The sequence below is a fragment of the Corythoichthys intestinalis genome, chromosome 14, assembly GCF_030265065.1.
Source record: "Corythoichthys intestinalis isolate RoL2023-P3 chromosome 14, ASM3026506v1, whole genome shotgun sequence".
Classification (NCBI taxonomy): domain Eukaryota; kingdom Metazoa; phylum Chordata; class Actinopteri; order Syngnathiformes; family Syngnathidae; genus Corythoichthys; species Corythoichthys intestinalis.
Window position 1 is genome coordinate 14,365,299 of NC_080408.1, and position 20,594 is coordinate 14,385,892.

General features: G+C 39.2%; 1 protein-coding gene across 1 annotated transcript in view; it reads right to left on the reverse strand.

Moving 5' to 3' along the window:
- Nucleotides 1–6,024: 6,024 nt before the first annotated feature.
- ap1m1 (adaptor related protein complex 1 subunit mu 1) overlaps nucleotides 6,025–20,594 on the reverse strand; it is a 38,744-nt gene continuing 24,174 nt past the window's right edge. The window contains exons 11-12 of the mRNA XM_057857471.1: nucleotides 6,926–7,001; nucleotides 6,025–6,566 (exon numbers count right to left, since the gene is read on the reverse strand). Coding sequence (XP_057713454.1) covers nucleotides 6,544–6,566; nucleotides 6,926–7,001 — 99 coding nt within the window. The 3' untranslated portion in view covers nucleotides 6,025–6,543. The remainder of the gene's footprint in view (nucleotides 6,567–6,925; nucleotides 7,002–20,594) is intronic.

A 20,594-nucleotide genomic window follows, 5' to 3' on the forward strand; every position in this document is an offset into this window, starting at 1 on the left:
ACCGTCACGCTGTGGTCCAAACTTGGAGGTGAGCACAAAGGCCACAGTGTGCTGAGAGCATCCTGCGACAGTTCGCCACAATTTGACTCACATCCTTTTTCCAGCTTGCTAGGCCTGTTTACGAAGCGTAAACTGGCGCTAAATGGACTATGATATCACAGGTGGGTAGTAAGAGTGGGGTTCGAAGGGACAGAACTCCAGTAGGGGGCTTGGAAGAAGGCCTATGGATTGCAATGTAACAATGTGTCACAATCACAGGTTTGTGTGTAGCTGAAATGTTTTGGGCACCTGTAGTCAAGTGGTTGGGAATGCAGCCTGTGACCATAGTACCGCAGGTTAAATTCCCTACCTAATGACTACTCCCAGGGCACTGAAACACTTCTCCAGAGTGTTGCCAAAGGCTAGAATAACTATAAGCAAAATCCTATAACCAATTTATATTTGTCATGGAGTGGATTATCAATCGGTGTAAACGACCTAAATCCGATCCAAAATACAACACAATCTGGGTAAATCAGTTTGGTTTACGTGTCTATATGATACATTTTTAATCATATTGGCCTTTCAATCGGATTATAAATAGGATTTTTGGACCCATCTAAACGCACCTATTGTTAACATCGGATTTAATGTCATGCGAAATCATACCGAACCCATTTTAATTATGGCTTTTGTACACAACTTGCACAAGACGTTCAGAGATTATATTGTTCATATTTTATCATATACAGTACAGGCCAAATGTTTGGACACACCTCATTCAATTCAACAGAAATGACTGTCCCAACCCCACTGATAAAGCAATAAATTCCACTAATTAACCCTGAAAAGGCAGAGGAGAAGTCAAAAAACATTTTAGGTGACTCCCTCTTGAAGCTCATCAACAGTGTTGTTAATAACAGCGTTAGAATATAACGGCGTTACTAACGGCGTTATTTTTTTCAGTAATGAGAAATCTAATTAATTACTTTTCTCATCTTGGCAACGCCGTTACCGTTACTGAGGCGGGAAAGGCGTGCGTTACTAAGTTGGTTCAATAAAAAAAAGTCTGAGAGAAACGGACTCACGGAGACGAGAGAGCAGAGCAGGAGTGGGGAAGACGCGATGCTAGGTGGCTCCAATAATACCTGACTGTAGCCACTGCCGACAAACTACGCCCACATGACACGGTAGATATATTATAGAACTAGATGCAATTGACAGACACAGCTGCATTGGCAACATGTTTTAAAGACTACATGTGTTAGTAAACAGCCGGCATTTTAAAGCAGTACATCTCTCAGGAAGGCTCTGATGTAGAGATCCTTCCTAGCGAACCTAAGTAACTTTAAAAAAAAAAAAAAAAAAATTTTAATCTAAAATGCTCCTAAATCTGCAAAATCTTAACTTAAATCTATCTTTAAATGATGAAACAATTATAAAACTTTTATGTTTAAAGTAGGGCTGTCAAAATTATCGCGTTAACGGGCGTTAATTAATTTTTTAAATTAATCACGTTAAAATATTTGACGCAATTAACGCACTAGGCCCGCTCAGACAGATTTAAATGTCAGTACAGTGAAAGGCCAACTTGTTAATGGTGTTTTATGGAGTTTTTCCGCCCTCTGCTGGCGCTTGGGTGTGACTTGCATATGTTATGTGGCGTAATGTCGCCCTCTGCTGGCGATTCAGTGCAGCTGATTATTTGGGTTTCGGCGCGCTTTTCTGATGTGATTATATGTCGACGCGAACTCACACTAATAGACAGTGGCAGTGCTATTCAGACCAGCTAACGTCCGCATCCAGTATTCAGTGGCAGTTCTCATAGCCCCATCACACTGTTTGTGTCTAATACATGCATCGCTTGTGAGTTATATTCCTCCTTTGTTTATATTCATGAGCATTAGATAGTTTTTGATGATGTGTATTTGAATTTGTTCACATATATGGAGAAATGCAGTTACATTGTTAGATGCTTGTGAGCTAATTGGCTAGTGCTACTGCTCAAATGGACACGTGTGTGTACATTTTATGTTATTTTGTGATTTATGCAAGTTATTGACACATTGCCTTGTTATTTTCAGTTTTACAAAAATACAAGAAACGTGCTCCTGTCAAAAAGAGATGACTTCAGTAAAGCCCATGCAACTTTGCCACACCGTCTGATTTCTTTTTGGAACTTATGTTCGCTATCTGTCAATTTGTGTACTCACACACATTGAGGACAGAATAGGGCTACTAGTTTATTTTTTGATTGAAAATTTTACAAATTTTATTAAAACTAAAACATTAAGAGGCGTTTTAATATAACATTTCTATAACTTGTACTAATATTCATCTTTTAAGAACTACAAGTCTTTCTATCCATGGATCACTTTAACAGAATGTTAATAATGTTAATGCCATCTTGTTGATTTATTGTTATAATAAACAAATACAGTCCTTATGTACCGTATGTTGAATGTATATATCCATCTTGTCTTATCTTTCCATTCCAACAATAATTTACAGAAAAATATGGCATATTTTATAGATGGTTTGAATTGCGATTAATTGCGATTAATTACGATTAATTAATTTTTAAGCTGTAATTAACTCGATTAAAAATTTTAATCGTTTGACAGCCCTAGTTTAAAGTAGACAGAAGGGAACTAATGCAATAACGGGAGCAATTTTAACAACTTTAACGGTTGATTCACAACTTTAAATGACTTCCACACATAGCAAAGGTTACTATCTAGTTATCGCAATATCCTTGTGTCTAGTTAAGTGGAAGGTAAAGAATTGGGCTAGGGCCAATTATCCCCCAAACCCTTTAAAATTCACATTGCGTGACCAGTTTTATTTATTTATTTTGAGAAAAAATAAAATTATCACTAGTTACTTTGCCAAGTAACTAATTACTCTTACATTCAGGTAACTGAGTTACTAAAGCAATTATTTTTTGGGAGAAATAATTTGTAACTGTAATTAATTACTTTTTTAAAGTAAAATTAACAACACTGCTCATCAAGAGAATGGCAAGTGTGCAAAAATGTTATCAGAGCAAAGGGTGGCTAGAATATTACACAACATATATACAGGTAATATTATACATATTTTTATTTTACATATTTCACCTTTTTTTGGGGGGGGGCTAAGTACATACAGTGCCTTGCAAAAGTATTCGGCCCCCTTGAATCTTGTAACCTTTCGCCACATTTCAGGCTTCAAACATAAAGATATGAAATTTAATTTTTTTGTCAAGAATCAACAACAAGTGGGACACAATCGTGAAGTGGAACAACATTTATTGGATAATTAAACTTTTTGACAAATAAAAAACTGAAAAGTGGGGCGTGCAATATTATTCGGCCCCTTTACTTTCAGTGCAGCAAACTCACTCCAGAAGTTCAGTGAGGATCTCTGAATGATCCAATGTTGTCCTAAATGACCGATGATGATAAATAGAATCCACCTGTGTGTAATCAAGTCTCCCTATAAATGCACCTGCTCTGTGATAGTCTCAGGGTTCTGTTTAAAGTGCAGAGAGCATTATGAAAACCAAGGAACACACCAGGCAGGTCCGAGATACTGTTGTGGAGAAGTTTAAAGCCGGATTTGGATACAAAAAGATTTCCCAAGCTTTAAACATCTCAAGGAGCACTGTGCAAGCCATCATATTGAAATGGAAGGAGCATCAGACCACTGCAAATCTACCAAGACCTGGCCGTCCTTCCAAACTTTCTTCTCAAACAAGGAGAAAACTGATCAGAGATGCAGCCAAGAGGCCCATGATCACTCTGGATGAACTGCAGAGATCTACAGCTGAGGTGGGAGAGTCTGTCCATAGGACAACAATCAGTCGTACACTGCACAAATCTGGCCTTTATGGAAGAGTGGCAAGAAGAAAGCCATTTCTCAAAGATATCCATAAAAAGTCTCATTTAAAGTTTGCCAGAAGCCACCTGGGAGACACACCAAACATGTGGAAGAAGGTGCTCTAGTCAGATGAAACCAAAATTGAACTTTTTGGCCACAATGCAAAACGATATGTTTGGCGTAAAAGCAACACAGCTCATCACCCTGAACACACCATCCCCACTGTCAAACATGGTGGTGGCAGCATCATGGTTTGGGCCTGCTTTTCTTCAGCAGGGACAGGGAAGATGGTTAAAATTGACGGGAAGATGGATGCAGCCAAATACAGGAACATTCTGGAAGAAAACCTGTTGGTATCTGCACAAGACCTGAGACTGGGACGGAGATTTATCTTCCAACAGGACAATGATCCAAAACATAAAGCCAAATCTACAATGGAATGGTTCAAAAATAAACGTATCCAGGTGTTAGAATGGCCAAGTCAAAGTCCAGACCTGAATCCAATCGAGAATCTGTGGAAAGAGCTGAAGACTGCTGTTCACAAACACTCTCCATCCAACCTCACTGAGCTCGAGCTGTTTTGCAAGGAAGAATGGGCAAGAATGTCAGTCTCTCGATGTGCAAAACTGATAGAAACATACCCCAAGCGACTTGCAGCTGTAATTGGAGCAAAAGGTGGCGCTACAAAGTATTAACGCAAGGGGGCCGAATAATATTGCATGCCCCACTTTTTAGTTTTTTATTTGTTAAAGTTTAAATTATCAAATAACTTTTGTTCCACTTCACGATTGTGTCCCACTTGTTGTTGATTCTTGACAAAAAATTTAAATTTTATATCTTTATGTTTGAAGCCTGAAATGTGGCAAAAGGTTGCAAGGTTCAAGGGGGCCGAATACTTTTGCAAGGCACTGTAATTCCACACTGGTTCATTGTTTTTCTTTTACCTTCACTGCTAATTTACAATGTAAATTGTCATGAAAATAAAACAAACGCATGAATGGGAAGGTGTTTCTTAAACTTTTGGCCAGTAAATTGTCTAAATAAATTGTTAAAGGTGTTCACATGCGTTGGGAGCATGTGCAGGGTTATAGACTTCACTATCAGTTGACGGGGCTCAGAACAATTTGCATAGTGGGGCCGATTTTCAAAAATTTCAAATTTTGTCAAAAACAAACCGCTAGTGACCTAATACCAAAACAGGCACCTCCCTTAGGCATATATGAGTCTCCATGAGCAGCGACATAAAAAAAAAATCCCGTCGTTTCCTAATAAAATCCCGATCATCTTTTTTATACAATTATAACAAAACTTAAAACGGCTATAAAATTCTCAAATTTTACCCTGGATGCACAAAAATAACCAAATGCAGAGATGATCACCTATATTTTCAGTATGAATAGCAATGACATTAACATGTTTTTTGCCCAAAATAGCAACTTAATTTTTTTTTTAATTTAGTGCAAGTTTTTAACAGCTAATAAAGTCAATGTTGTACAGTACAGTATGTTGAATGTATATATCCGTCTTGTGTGTTATATTTCCATTCCAACAATAATTTACAGAAAAATATGACATATTTATGATGGTTTGAATTGCGATAAATTTTTAAGCTGTAATTAACTCGATTAAAAATTTTAATTGTTTGACAGCCCAATTGAAAATTCTTGCACACAAATGCTTAAATCGCTGAATTTCTATAGTTATGAATGTAAAACAGTCTAGTTTCTTTGTTAAAAGCAGGAAACGGAGTTATTTATTTTACGTAAATATTTCAAGCCAAAGTTAACATTAATTTTATCCATTGATTTTTTTTTTTCCACAACGTTTCAAAGTGCATGCATGGTGCTATTTAGTATAATAACTACATTGAAACCTCGACCAAATCCCTCGAGACACTCCTGCCTGCTTATATGCAGTAAAACCTTTGTCCTGTTTCAACCTAAATCCGGCATTAGAACGCAGCGCTTTTTTTTTTTTTTTTTTTTTTAGTTTATCACAGTGAAAGCCAACTCAAGGTTCTGCCTGCGTTGGCCCCCTACAGGAAGGCGTGGCACAATGTCTGTGGGAGTTGTCGAAAAACATTGGATATTGTTACTAAATCAGAATTGGGATGTAAAGCTTACATTATAAAAGAAATATGAAGGCCTAATTTAGGGGTTTAAACCAATGAAGAAGTAGTCTGTGTGTGTTTTCTCTAAATATACATTTAATGATTTTACAGGATGTGGTCACATAATGAAAGGGTTTATAGATAAGAAATCAGCATGCAACCACAATTTGAACACTTTGATTTCTTTCATGTGGTTTGAAATTTGACAAAAAGGGCAAAAGCTGATGGCACTGTAACACAACGAGACATACTGATTGGTTCACTTGTAACTAAAACACTGACCTCGTTGATATGTCGCAAATATATACATGGAAAAAAATAATCGACAAAGACGTGTGTGACTTTTGTGACCTACTGATGACACTGCGTGTAAACATGACTCCTGCTTTAGTCGGCCGAGCATCGGAAAACATGATCGCTTTCCTCCGACGTACAAACTCCCTGTCTAATATTTGCATTGCATGGAAAATGATCAAAAACAAGTCAGTCCTCTGCAGTCTCTTGACTGACACCTGCCACCGACGGCTCATTAGCCATCCCATGACCCCCATCGCCGCCGTCCGGCTTCCTCCCGCCCCTGCTGAGGCGTTGCCTTACTGGGTGCGGAGCTGGTAATCTGTGGGAGGAAATGGTACAAGGCTTAATCTAATATATGAATAAATAAAAGAGTGGCAATTGTAGAGAAATCGAGCTATGGAAGATTTCCAATCAGGGAGGACGGGACTACCAAGGAAATGAGATGTGGATGTGTGGCAATTAGTGAACCTAAAGACCCGGCATGCACAACCTTTTCCGCATTATAAATACGAGAGGGAAAAAAAAAAAAATCACTTTCACAGATTTCACGGGAAGTTGCCTCATGCTGTAGCTCTTCTTATTTTTATAGAAGTACATCAGTTCCCACAACATTGCAGGCCATTGCCCAACTCTTGCCTAATGCCTACACATTGAAAGTGTGTGTATGTGTGTGCTAACCTCCATTTTGGGTGATGTAGCGCACCCAGGGCAGAGCCTGATAGCCGCTCTTCTCAATGATCTTCAGATAACGCACCTGCCCAGAAATAAAAGGTTACAAACAAAAAGGAGACTATAGTCTTGATTACAAACAGTTTTACTTGCCAAACCAGGTACTATTTCTAGTACCAGTGTTACGCACTGTGGTGTTGTGACATTTGAGGTGAAGCTGCTTGAACAGACAAAACAACAATAAGTTATTCGCGCTCTGTGGTCATCGAATAGCAAAGTTATTACATAATGCATTTGTCAGGTGACTCTCTTTAAAGAGTTCCTAACACATAACACTTAAATATCAACTATATTTCCCAACTGAAACAAATGGATATCATATGTATGGATTTAAATTAGGGCTGTCAAAATTATCTCGTTAACGGGCGGTAATTAATTTTCTAAATTAATCACGTTAAAATATTTGACGCAATTAACGCACATGCCCCGCTCAGACAGATTTAAATGACAGTATAGCAATGCCCACTTGTTAATTGTGTTTTGTTGAGTTTTGCTGCCCTCTGCTGGCGCCTGGGTGCGACTGATTTTATAGGCTTCAGCACCCATGAGCATTAATTATTATTAAGTAATTATTGACATCAACAATGGCGGGCTACTAGTTTATTTTTTGATTGAAAAATTTACAAATTTTATTAAAACGAAAACATTAAGAGGGGTTTTAATAGAACGTTTCTATAACTTGTACTAACATTTATCTTTTAAGAACTACAAGTCTTTCTATCCATGGATCGCTTTAACAGAATGTTAATAATGTTAATGCCATCTTGTTGATTGTTATAATGAACAAATACAGTCCTTATGTACCGCATGTTGAATATATATATCCATTTTGTCTCTTATCTTTCCATTCCAACAATAATTTACAGAAAAATATGGCATATTTTATAGATGGTTTGAATTGCGATTAATCGCGATTAATTACAATTAATTAATTTTTAAGATGTAATTAACTCGATTAAAAATTTGAATCGTTTGACAGCCCTAATTTAAATCTGTACCATCGGAATTTGAATATTAATTTCTTCTACTGAATCCTGTCAGCATCGAAATTCAGTCGCCATTATTCAATAGCGTACTGCACGAATGCTATTTTCACTATCGCATACAACCCATGCTCGTACGGCTTGTTTTCTGCCGGTAACCTTCCAAAAAAAAACATGCCGAGTAAACACTACTGCGATGGAACTTGTAGAAATTACTCTAGACATTACGACTGTCCACATATGAAAGATTTTTTCTTCATACGTTTCCCGAAGCCAAAAACTCAAGAGGGGAAAAAATGTGAACAATGGATCAACTTGTGCGGACATCCAAATGACCAGTTTAACACCAGCAAGGTGAAGCCATTCACCTTCATATGTAGTAAACATTTTTTGGGGGGCCCTGGTCCTACAGATGATAATCCTGATCATTGCCTGCCACAGCCTGCCCCGAAGAGGTAAGCCATTTTGATATTTTTACTTATTTTTTTAGCGCAGCGTTTTGCCATTCTGCTTCCGTCTGACAATGAATGACCTGAAAAAAACTTAAATTTTATTTATACGTCACATTAGTCACGTACGCCTATTTTTTCCTTAAAAACGGATATTTAAATAAATTAGTCATGTTTAGCCTTGCGCTTTTTGTATTAAGAATGTTCATGCCTACAGGTAAGCTCTCTGTTTACCAGATTTACCTTTTCTGTTGTTAAGAAACAACCTTAGTAAGGGAGAAGTGTAAATAAATTAATAGAATTAAAATTTGTTATGAAAAAATTAAAAGTGTTCGTTGGCTGTAACTGCATTTGCGATTGCTACACAAAAATAGCAATATGAATTACCCCCAAGAACGGTCAGACGTGAGAGGACATAATATATAAGAAATATTTTCGGTTCCTTACTCTGGTGTAAAGCTTTGGAACAAACTAGATTCTGCAGTGACCAGCTCAGGGTCATTGGCTGTTTTTAAGAGGAGGTATAAACAAACCTTATTAAATAATTATGTTGCTGACTCAAGCTAACTCTTGGACGTAATAAGAACTGTACAAATGTTAAATAATGTCTGGGTGGCAACTCAGAACTGGAAGCAAAACCGAGTGTACCCAAAACAATGGAAGGCAAAAATAAAAGAGGAAAAAAACAAAGGCAGAACTCTCAAGGACAAATCATCTGTTGGCTGTAAATGCACAGACAATTGACTTCAAATTCTGTAACGACATTAAACTGGTCGATTGGCCACTGTCCTGCTTTACAATGCAGTCAGAACCTGGACAACGCGCCTGCCCGAAAAACACTTTAAAGTCTGAATATTGTGGAGGATGGCTGGGGTAGATGGCGGCTGCTGTGTCTGACCACACTCGAAGTGGAACGAGATCGAGGATGTTTCCTTTTGGTGCGCTGCTGGCAGCTTCTGATTGTGCCAGGTGGGACAGTGATCGCTGGGACGGTCTGAAGGACCTAGCGATGCCAGTCCCCCAGGCCATTAGTCCACAACCGGAATGGCGATGCAACCTACCACGAAGCTGCGCAACCTTGAGATGAATGTTCGTAGGGAGTCAGCGAGGAACGAAAACTGCGATGAGGATTAAGTCAACAAAAGGAGGGTGGAGGACACAGCCTACCATCAGTCCTCAGCTATTCCCTATCTTCTGGATTGAATCAACTGAATAAACTACTGAATTATGAACTAATGTACTGGATCTAATCAACATAACGAGCACATTGCCACGATCGACATTGGACTATTGGGAAAATAAACAATCAGAGGGGATGGTTATTATAACAAAAAAAAACAAAAAACAAAAAAAAATCATTACGAAATCTGAATGTCAAGAATTGATATTCGATATTTTATGCGTCCTATATGGTATACTTGGGACGGGTTTTAATAAGCTTCGGCTTCTCCTGTCAGCCCTTTTCTTTTCGGGTTGAATTCATGCCTGAAGGGAAAATAAATAAATAAACAAAGACAGGGCATATGGTGGTAAAGGATAGCTATTTGAAACAAGAGAATGTCATTGTCAGTGGCGTAAGGTAATGCACACAAGAAAAAGGTGTCGATAAAAAAGCTACCTCTGCATCAGGTCGGCTCTTTTTCCCGTCTTTTGCAGCCCTCGACACTTAAGCCATCTCTTTAACTGAACATTTGTATGTTCTTCCACATCTTTACCAGTGAATTTGGGACCAGGGACATCATTGGTAGGTTTACCTCAGTAAACATCTCGTTCGTACACTATTTACATGCATCTAGCTTGAGGGACAAACGCGAATTTGACCCCCCTAGCAACAGTTGCTAACGTCATGAATACTAATGAGCAAATGTGACATGTACGCTATTGCAACTTTTCAGTCGCAGCATTTCAGAATTGTTGAAACTAAACAGCAGTAGTATTACCGTACTTTTCAGACTATAAGTCGCACCAGCCAAAAATACACAATAAAGAGGGAAAAAAACTAAGTTACCGCCAATGTTGAAACACAGGCCTTGAGTGCCCTCTTTTGGTTTAGTGTGGAAATAACATGTGAAATGATATAATAATGTGTTCATAATTTTACACATAAGTCGCAGCACTATCAAAAAAAAAAAAAAAACGACTTACAGTCTGAAAAATACGGTAGTCGTTTTCACAGGGGGAAAGGAAATAGGCCTGTGAGTGTTGTTGTATGCTGTCTGCACATGCTGGTATCACTCGTGCTGAAATATTATTTGTTTAAACGTTCATACAGTTATAAATTAGTTGAACAGGTAGTCCCAGGGTTACGAATGAGTTCCGTTCCTAGGCTGGCGATGTAACCCGAATTTCCGTGTAAAACGGATTAACCTTTTAAGTAGGGTTGTTCCGATCATGTTTTTTTGCTCCAGATCCGATCCCAATCGTTTTAGTTTGAGTATCTGCCGATCCAGATATTTCCCGATCCGATTGCTTTTTTTTTGCTTCCCGATAATTTTTCCCGATCATATACATTTTGGCAATGCGTTAAGAAAAACATGAATAAAACTCGGACTAATATATACATTCAACATACAGGACATAAGTACTGTATTTGTTTATTATGACAATAAATCCTCAAGATGGCATTTACATTATTAACATTCTTTCTGTGAGAGGGATCCACAGATAGAAAGACTTGTGACTTTGCATATTGTGACTAAATATTGCCATCTAGTGTATTTGTTGAGCTTTCAGTAAATGATACTGAAGGCCATGCCCAAATGCAAGATGGGAAGTGGAACCATGACTGTGCGTAGTGCTACCAATTGATATATCTTCTCTGCGTTGGGAAATAACATAAGGTGTTAAGAAAAAGATCAATTGCTACCTTGCTTCCCCACATTGCTTCCCATGATATATTTAATCATAGGGAGAGGGATTGTAAGGCTTTAGCCAATTAAAAAAAGGCTCCAAAGGCTGCCAAAATTCACTCTACTCATTTTCCGCTGCCTTTTATCTCTCTATATAGGTAAAACGGCGCCTTTACAGATTGAGTGCGACATTGCGTGAGTGGGTCGTGCAGCGCATGCATTAATTGCGTTAAATATTTTAACGTGATACCATTTTTTACAAAATAATTACCGCCGTTATTGGGATAAATTTGATAACCCTACCTTAAGCCTAAAGACTCTGGATAAGTGTAACATATTATGTCTGTAACGTTAAATACAATTAGAAAACGATTTAATTAAAATATATATATATATGGCGGAAAACACTCAGGTGACTTGAAGTTCCGCTCTGAGACCCTCAATTTAGCCAACTTTCAAAATTGTCTGATATGCATGTGTGATACATCATTGGAAAGCTGTAAATCTCAATTTTCTGGGGGAAGAAAAATTTTGAGCAGCAGGGAATTTTTTAGAAAAAAAAATCTTTTAAACAGCAAAACCCTATCTGGAGGTGAGACCACGCGAGAACAGAATTACAGACGCCATGACTTTAACGAGATATTATCGCGTACCTACTTTGTTTCGATCCAAAAACTCCATGTAGCATGTATCACTCAGTGTCAAGACACAGCTGTGAATGGCCACAGCTGGATTTTTTTGGGGATTTTATGGGTGAAACATGGTAATAAAGCAAGGGTCGCGATGCAGAAATCACAGACATCAAGGAGTGGTCGAGATTTTCTTTTTCATATATTTACCCTTTTAAACGTTTTTCTTCAACTTTTTTTTGTTTGGATAGATTATTTATCATCTAACATATCGGAGAAAATGCGACAGTAACAAAAAAAATGCAATGAAGCGATAGTTATGAAGTAGATATTCGTGACTTTTTTACAGACGCCATTTTTTTCATTGTGACATAATTTGTTTAAAAGTTTAAAATATGTGCGTAAATAATAGTTTTAAGTCTTTTCTTTTTTTTTTTAAAACGAAATATGAGACATCAATGAATGATTCTAAGCTAAAAACGACAGACATTTTGAATAATAAATATAATCAATTACCTTTGTTTTATGGGTGGGTTGAAACAAAAGCGGTTGCGTGACGTCTGTAAACGGGGGTTTTCTGGGTAAAACGGACAAATTAAAAATAGTTCGGGGGCTTAATGTGCCATGAATCTGCTATGGCAGCATATAGACATATTGTTCTATCAAACACAACAGTTGTTTTAGCTTAAAATACAGCAGTTTCTTTTAAAGAGGAATACAAGAGCAGAAACTGCTTTTTCAGTCTTGTCTGTGTTTTCCGCCATATACATATATATATATATATATATATATATATATATATATATATATATATATATATATATATATATATTAAATAGGGCTGTCCCAAACGACTAATTTTCTCCCAGTTAGTCAGCCGACTATTTTTACGATTAGTCGACTAATGTAATAATTAAAAAAAAATTTTTTTTTTTTTTTTTAAACCAATTTAGCAATGAAATTTTTGTTGACGCTTATCAATTCACAAAAAACATATTGGAACACTCAAATTATTTATTAAAGTACAAATAAACACGTAAATAACAATAATAAATCACAAATAAACAATGAGTTCAAATGCTGATAGAATTAACTAGTGTAGCATCCCGATTGAAAAGATGGTCTCTTAAACTGATGGTTTACAACTTTTATTCCATCCTTGATGTAAACACACGGTAAGAGCTACGGTGCACACAAATAAAGCAACACAATTAGAAATTAACAAAAACTTTTCACCTTTTTCCTTTGAAACCTTATTTATATATCAATGAATTGCCTATATGAATTGCCTTTACCTTAAGCATACGACACGAGAAAAAAAGTCTTAAACGGCATTATTATGTGAATTAGAATCGTATTTTGAGACGATTCGACTATATACAACAATTTAGCAAAGCACAGATGACGAGAAATTAGCCTTTTAATCTGCCAGTTAGCCACGCCTACCATTATAGGGCTTTAGCGTCCCCAACAGGTGGATGACGTCAGCGGTAGACTGGTCTCATCGATTTTACTATTCAGCCCATTGAGGGGGAATTATTCAGAACGAGGAAAACGCGACGAAGAAAGCCGCCAAATGTCATTGTTTCAGTCTCTCTACTCCAATATTTTTACAGGATATTCTTTTTATCCAAGTATTTTTCCCCAATAGCAATATAAATGGCTTGAGAAGGACCAGTCAGCCCGTCGAGGGAGAACTATTCAGAACGAGGAAAACGCGACGAAGAGAGCAGCAAAATGTCATTGTTTCTGTCTCTTTACTTCAATATTTTTACAGGATATTCTTTTTATCCAAGTATTTTTCCCCAATAGCTATATAAATGGCTTGAGAAGGACCAGTCAGCCCGTCGAGGGGGAACTATTGACAATGAGGAAAACGCGACGAAGAGAGCAGCAAAATGTCATTGTTTCTGTCTCTTTACTTCAATATTTTTACAGGATATTCTTTTTATCCAAGTATTTTTCCCCAATAGCTATATAAATGGCTTGAGAAGGACCAGTCAGCCCGTCGAGGGGGAACTATTGACAATGAGGAAAACGCGACGAAGAGAGCAGCAAAATGTCATTGTTTCTGTCTCTTTACTTCAATATTTTTACAGGATATTCTTTTTATCCAAGTATTTTCCCCAATTGCTAAATAAATGGCATGGTCATGACAAATAACAGTCTTGTGCTGAATGGAATATGAAATAATAAAAATGCATTTATTCAGGACGACATGGCAAAATTACTCCATAATGGTCAAAACTGTAGACTTCACCTTTACTGTCGCACCTCCCGAACTATATTTTATGACACCTAAATCGGACATATGTCATTTCCCTTCCCCGGCTTCGGAGAATGTAAACAAACCAGAAGGCGTGACAGCTAGCCGACATGCTAACCCGAACCGAGTGATGTTTCAAAGTCTTCAAAGCGGAAAATCACATTATATTATTTGACATGACGACCCGGTTGTCTATTGTCGTCGCGGATCGGCAAACCGCCCGGCGGAGAGCAATTTACAGTTCGTTCCCCGGAGGAGAGTGGCTGGAGTTGTTGTGCAGCTAACGGGCTGCTGCTAATGACCATTAGGACAGCTTTTTACATGCCTATCAATGATCAAACGTAAGTAGTCCTTCATTTAAAGGAAGTTTGTAGTGTTTACTTTGTAATCGCTGTATTCGTATTTGACATAATACAAAACAAGATGTTTACTCACTTCCTCGTAAGTCCAATGGTCCCACAGTAAATATCCACGGTGAATGGGAACCTTTTGAAACTCCAAAAAGGCGCATACGCCTCTCCCTCATACAGAATGATTTTTCTGCAGTCGTTTGGCTGGCGTGATGCGAAAAATAAAATATTAATCCGCAAAATCAGCTGAATCATTCGTCCCCATACACAACAGTACGCTGTATAGTGAAGAGTACGTCTTCTACCGTACACGTCACAGCGCCCTCCTCCTCAATGCAAGACCGAAGCCGGAAGTCACTCAATTTCCTGGCGCGGGATTCAAAAAACTAAATAAATATAGCGATCGCCTCCACACACATCCAAGCGGTCCATATCATTCAGAAGCATAAAATACCGCGTGTATTATGAAATAAACATGCTTTTTCGTGTCACAGGCACTTTAACTTATTACCTTATCATTGACAATCTCTCCCTTGAGTGCAATCACTGTATATACTGTATATATTTATGACCTTTTAACCTTATATAATTTTCTATACCATAAAATAAACCATAACATGAAATAAACCTTTCAAGTAGCATTAAGAACAATACTAATAGCACTAATAGGCCCATTGTCAATGAAACATTATTATTTAGTAAGGCGACAGCACCCTCTGGTGTACAAAAAATGAAAAAAAAAAATTAAAAACTGCGTGAAGGCGCTTGAGGCGTTCATTCACGGCCGACGTGCAGCCAAGCTTGGCATTGAAGAGACAGGACAGAAGAGTGTACTCTCCTTTGTTTCTTTGAAATAAGGCAATGTTGTGGACAATCTGGTGCGCTTTTTTTGGCTTTGTGCCGCTTTCCCCGCTTGCAAACAGAGCATCCGACATTCTAACTTTCCACGCATATATTTTTTTAACCCTTCATTAACCATCGACGGGATGTTGTGCTCGTCGACGGATTTAAGTCATCGATGACGTCGACTATGTCGACTAGTCGGGACAGCTCTAATATTAAAAAAGGCATGGCCGATATTTTTTTGCCAATTCCGATACTTTGAAAATGACGTGATTGGACCCGATCCTACTTTTAAGTACTCCAAGATACCCAGTGAACCTCAAAATACAGGGCCAAAAAAATGTATTATACGTACTTTTAATAAGACAAAGTAAAAAATAAGATATTGTGACGTACGTTGTTTTAAATGCTGTTATTTTCTCTCGCGAGTGAGTCACCTTGCTGAGAGAAAAGGGCTCTGTGGAAAGAGTAGGAAGGTGAGAGAAGGGGGATAGCATAGCCGTTCAGGTCGCCAGCGTCCCTTCTCTTAACACGAGCCCGCCGTCCAAACTCAAAAAACTGGATCGGGATTTGCAAGAGGAGTCCACGCCAGGGGGAGGCGGCAGCAGCGAAACCCTCTCCACCGGGCACGATGACGCGAGACCCTACTTTGACGCTGGCCATCTGGGAGAGGTGGCCTTCCGCGCCCGACCTGCCATATGTCTCCCATCCCACTGCCCGAGGCTGGATGTCCTCATCTCTCGTTGGTCAACATTAACAACAACAACAACAGCAGCAGAATGAGAAGAAGGAAGTGGGAGCTGACGCCAGCAGGAACTGCAGGACGGCGGCGATGCTGCTGGGGGAAGAGAATCCTGACATGCCAAGAACTATGTACCGTTTACGCGACTAAAAAGTAGAAAAAAAATGACTGGAGACAGAATGGCGGACGAGACTCAGGCGTCGTAAAGTCGAAATCGCGCAAGTCGGGTACGTCATAACCCGGGGACTACCTGTATTATGCTGATACAGGCGTTGCTCACCAAGCCATCCAATCATAAAATAGCTCGTGAAATGAAAACTCAAGCGGTTTGGTGGCTTGAGCGATTAAAGGTATTTTTAGGAGTTCAAGTGTGAAGGACGGGAAAGGTTCTAGAAAGTTTGTATGGCTTTGCAGGCTCAATGCTTTCTCAGTCCAAACCACAGACTTTCCAAACCCTCAGAAAGACCAAGAGTTCATCTTCAGGGAGTCTTGCGATACGAGCTCCTGAGGAAGCTGAGTTGTGACTCACGAGAAGGGGGAAGCAGCTACAGAACTGCCGTTCGTAGAGAACTCGCATTTCTTCAATATGAGAGTTTTTCTTTTCTGGACACATCAGCACAATCCGTCGTATGACTTTCACAAGCTGTTAACCGACAATCGAGTTGGACAAGTCTTACCACACGGCTGTGTTTCGAGAATAAGGCCCAAAAATAGCCTTCTCCCTAAACTCGATTGCACTCGGATGACACAGCGCAGCTTGCTGTCACAATCACAATTTGTACAGAAAAGACTGCTGCTGACTGCTGAGCAAGTGCATGTAAACAGCAGTCCTGTGCAGCAGTGACTTTGACCACACATGTGCGCTCTCACCATTAGTGGGCCCGGATACACGTTTGACCACCATAAGGCTGACTTGACCTTTTTTTTGGCGGGGGGGATAAACCGCCATGTCTCTGTCACACTAGCTTCCAGATGAGTGGGAAAGTGAGGAATTTGTTGGTGGATTGGCAGCGGTCCTCGGCCCTCTGGTCGCCTTGTTTTCCTTCGACCCAGCAAGGTCACAGAGCGCCACGGCTTCTAGATTCACGAGGCCAAACGCTGGATTGACTCGGTTGGCATGGTGCGACCGTGTCCACGCAGTCAGCAAAAAATGCAATCAAAAAGCCACTAAAATACCATTTTGCTTATAACTTTTGTTTGCAAGAGAGAGATGCCTTTTTTCTGTGTTGCTCTTGAGAAACGGCAAAGGAAAACTAAATCACAACTTAGAATAGTATTTTAGTGGCATTTCCACTCACTGCGTGGATCCCACGACAGCATTTGTCCTCATGTATGAGAGGGACTAAAGCCTGAGTTATGGTTTTGCGTAGCGGTGACGGCGTAGCGACTTCGGCGTCAATGAGCATTCAAGTTCTGCGGCAAGGGAACGTGTGACGTTGTGTTTGTACGGTTTTGGGGGACTCTTGTCAACTTCCTCTAGTTTTCTTGCACACAACAATGCCAACCGAGGTGGGACGGCAATGTTTATAATACCTTGATGAAACATTGTACAGGTGGTCGTACTTGTGGACCTCTTCAACGATCCTCTTGTCAGTTTGCTCAATTTTTGAGCGTAGCGCAAGAAGCGGACCAATCACAGTCCATTTGTATCACGTCACCATGCGTTGACGCGACGCGCAGTCAGAATTTTGTGGAGCTGCATGTCAGGCTACAGCAGAGGGTCATAAATCGGGTCTGCCTTGACGGCGTAGGTCTGCCGCAGAAGCATAACTTGGCCTTTAGTCGACCCCAGGAATTTTACTAGGGATGTCCCGATCTGATCGGAAATTGGGCCGATTCCACTATTTTTCAGAGGATCGGAATCAGGTGAAAAGCCTCTCACTCTCCCTCCTGCTGCTTTTCTTGGTCAGCAGTGCACTGGAGTTTGCTTGTCAAAGTTAACGATGATTGATAGGTGTTGAAGCTAAGCCTGTCGCAATATGCAATAATTCCATTAATCGCGCGATAAATGAAAAGAAGGCGGTAATTTTTCCGCTGCGATTTATCGCCTTGCGTGCGCGCGTGCGGCAGACGTGCTGTTAAGAGCTCAGATTCCTCGTTACCAACTGAGCAAAATGCATCTTCGTTCCAGGTCTGGAACTAGTGCCGGAGCCAATTGTTCCCATTATATCCTATTGTTCAACGTATACCGGCCATGTCAGTGCTCTGGAGTGACTGTGGACCATCTATGGCGCGCCGGTGTTGTTGACGTGTGGGCGCTCCCGTCAGGAGTGACATTTCACGCGGGGCGGCTATTTTTCGGCACAACGCCGGATAGTAACAACGAAGTCCGCCAAAACATTGTTACCGACTTGGCTGCAACGAACAACCTCGCTTTGACAACGAACAGCTGAATGAAATTGAGAGCGCTGTGCTTCAAACTCGTCCTGTTTATGAAAGTCGATTGTCATATGCTGGTGTTGTGTAGTAATGAGCAGACGTCACTTCAGCGGCGCTTGCTAACTTTTTTAATGCGCGCACACACTAGATATCATGAAATGGCAAACTAGATGTGCTACGGCCCAAGCCATTGGCTGCGTGAGCCCAGAGTGATTATTGGACACGTAGTTCTAAACTGTCATGACTGAATGGAAGTTAAGAAGGCCAAATCAATCCATACCAGTGACTATAGATAACGTTGCAAATATTGTTAATTCAGTACGTGACACAGATGGATTCGGACCACAAATAGGATGTCTTGCTCATGTAGTAAACCTAGCTGCTAAGAGAGCTGTAGCAATCAACAGTGTGTCCTGCCCCACTTTACAAACAGTAAAGATTGTTCTCAGCACTTTTATACAAATTTTTATCAGATCAGTAAGAAGTAAGCACATAAATATTATGCACTAAAATGCATGTTTATATGATGGCAATTTAATTTTTGCTGCTTAGCAAAAAAAAAAAACGAAACAAAAAAAAATTTTTTTTTTTTTTTTTTACAGAGCATTAAATGTATTGAATCAGATCGAAAATCGTGTCCCCCGTATCAAAAATCGTACCGAACCATGACTTAACTGTATCGTTGCATCCCTATGGAACACCATTGCAGAAGCTATGACGGGAAAAGTTTTCATTTGCCTAAATGCTTAAGTTGTTAAGTGCAATTTATTTTATTTATTTATTTTTTTTTTTTTAAACACTATTTATTATGTGTTTCTGTGCGGTATCAATATTGTTGTTTTTTACTTAAGAGGCATGGTCTATTGTTTTTAGTTGTGATTTCTTAAAAAGTTTCAGAATTTAAGAGTAAATATTTATCGCGTTTAAATGGGTGTACTTGATCTATTAATATATACTGTATTCGCACTGTGTTATTGTAAATTGGTTTAAAAAAATGGGGGGGGTGCAATAATATCGCATATCGCAATAATTTATGAGAATAATTATCGCACACTAAAATTCGTTATCACGACAGGCCTAGTTGAAGCATTAATCTAGCAAGAGAAGCTTGGGAGCACTACCCTCAAAGGCGCCAAATGCGTCAATCGTCGTTTGCCTTGTTAAACACTAGTGGTAGTGTGCTTTGGCAACTCATTGTGTGTGTGTAAGCGAGCAGCTGTTCTCAGCAGGGTGAGCAGATTTGATTGGACTAAATGAAGCAGTTAATAAAGACAGGCATTTTTCTATGTTATTCTTGTTTTAAAAAATTCACATGATGAAGGCTGCACCGTGGGACAGTAACATATTCAAAACTTTTTTTTTTTGTTTTAACAACTTTTTTCGGTATCGGATCAGGACTCTGTATTGGCATTCTCCAAATCAGGTGACTCGGACTCGGGTGAAAAAATGTGATCAGGACATCCCTAAATTTTACGCCTTGGAAGCTACTCTCAGAGAATCATAATTCCATCAAAAAGCCACCAAAATACCATTCTGTCTGAGTGCAATTAAGAGGTGTCTTGACGCTGTTCCCTTTAAAAAGTCACGAGCAAGAACAGTAATTTAATGGAATTTTACTGAATGTCGTGCCAATGCAATGCAAGGGACAAAGTCATCCAAGGAATTTTCACCTTCTAAGATACTATCACAGCAGATCAGCAAAATTTTTTTTTTTTTTTTTTTAAAAGACACCAAAATACCATTTGGCCTCTGACTTTGTTGTGTAAAGATGCCTTTTTTTCCATGTCACATTTCTGAGCAAGAATGGAATTCGGGTGGTACTTTGATGGCTTACTATGTAGACAAATTGCACTTTGACAGCCTGACCCCAGAGTGATCCCGTGCTTGTCTTCACTCATAAGCAGGGGAGGCAATGCCATAAAAAAACAAAGGAAAAAAAATCAATTTTTACATCTTCATATTCTGACCCTTGTGACTTCCTTTGGGATGTAGAGAGTTACTTTTCCGCATAAATGGCAAAGCAAGAATTTCTAACAAAAGACAGGACAGGATGCTGTTTTGGTGACATTTTCATAATGTTTCGCTGACTGACTGGACACTCCCAGCATTTGTCGTCAAAAAGACACTG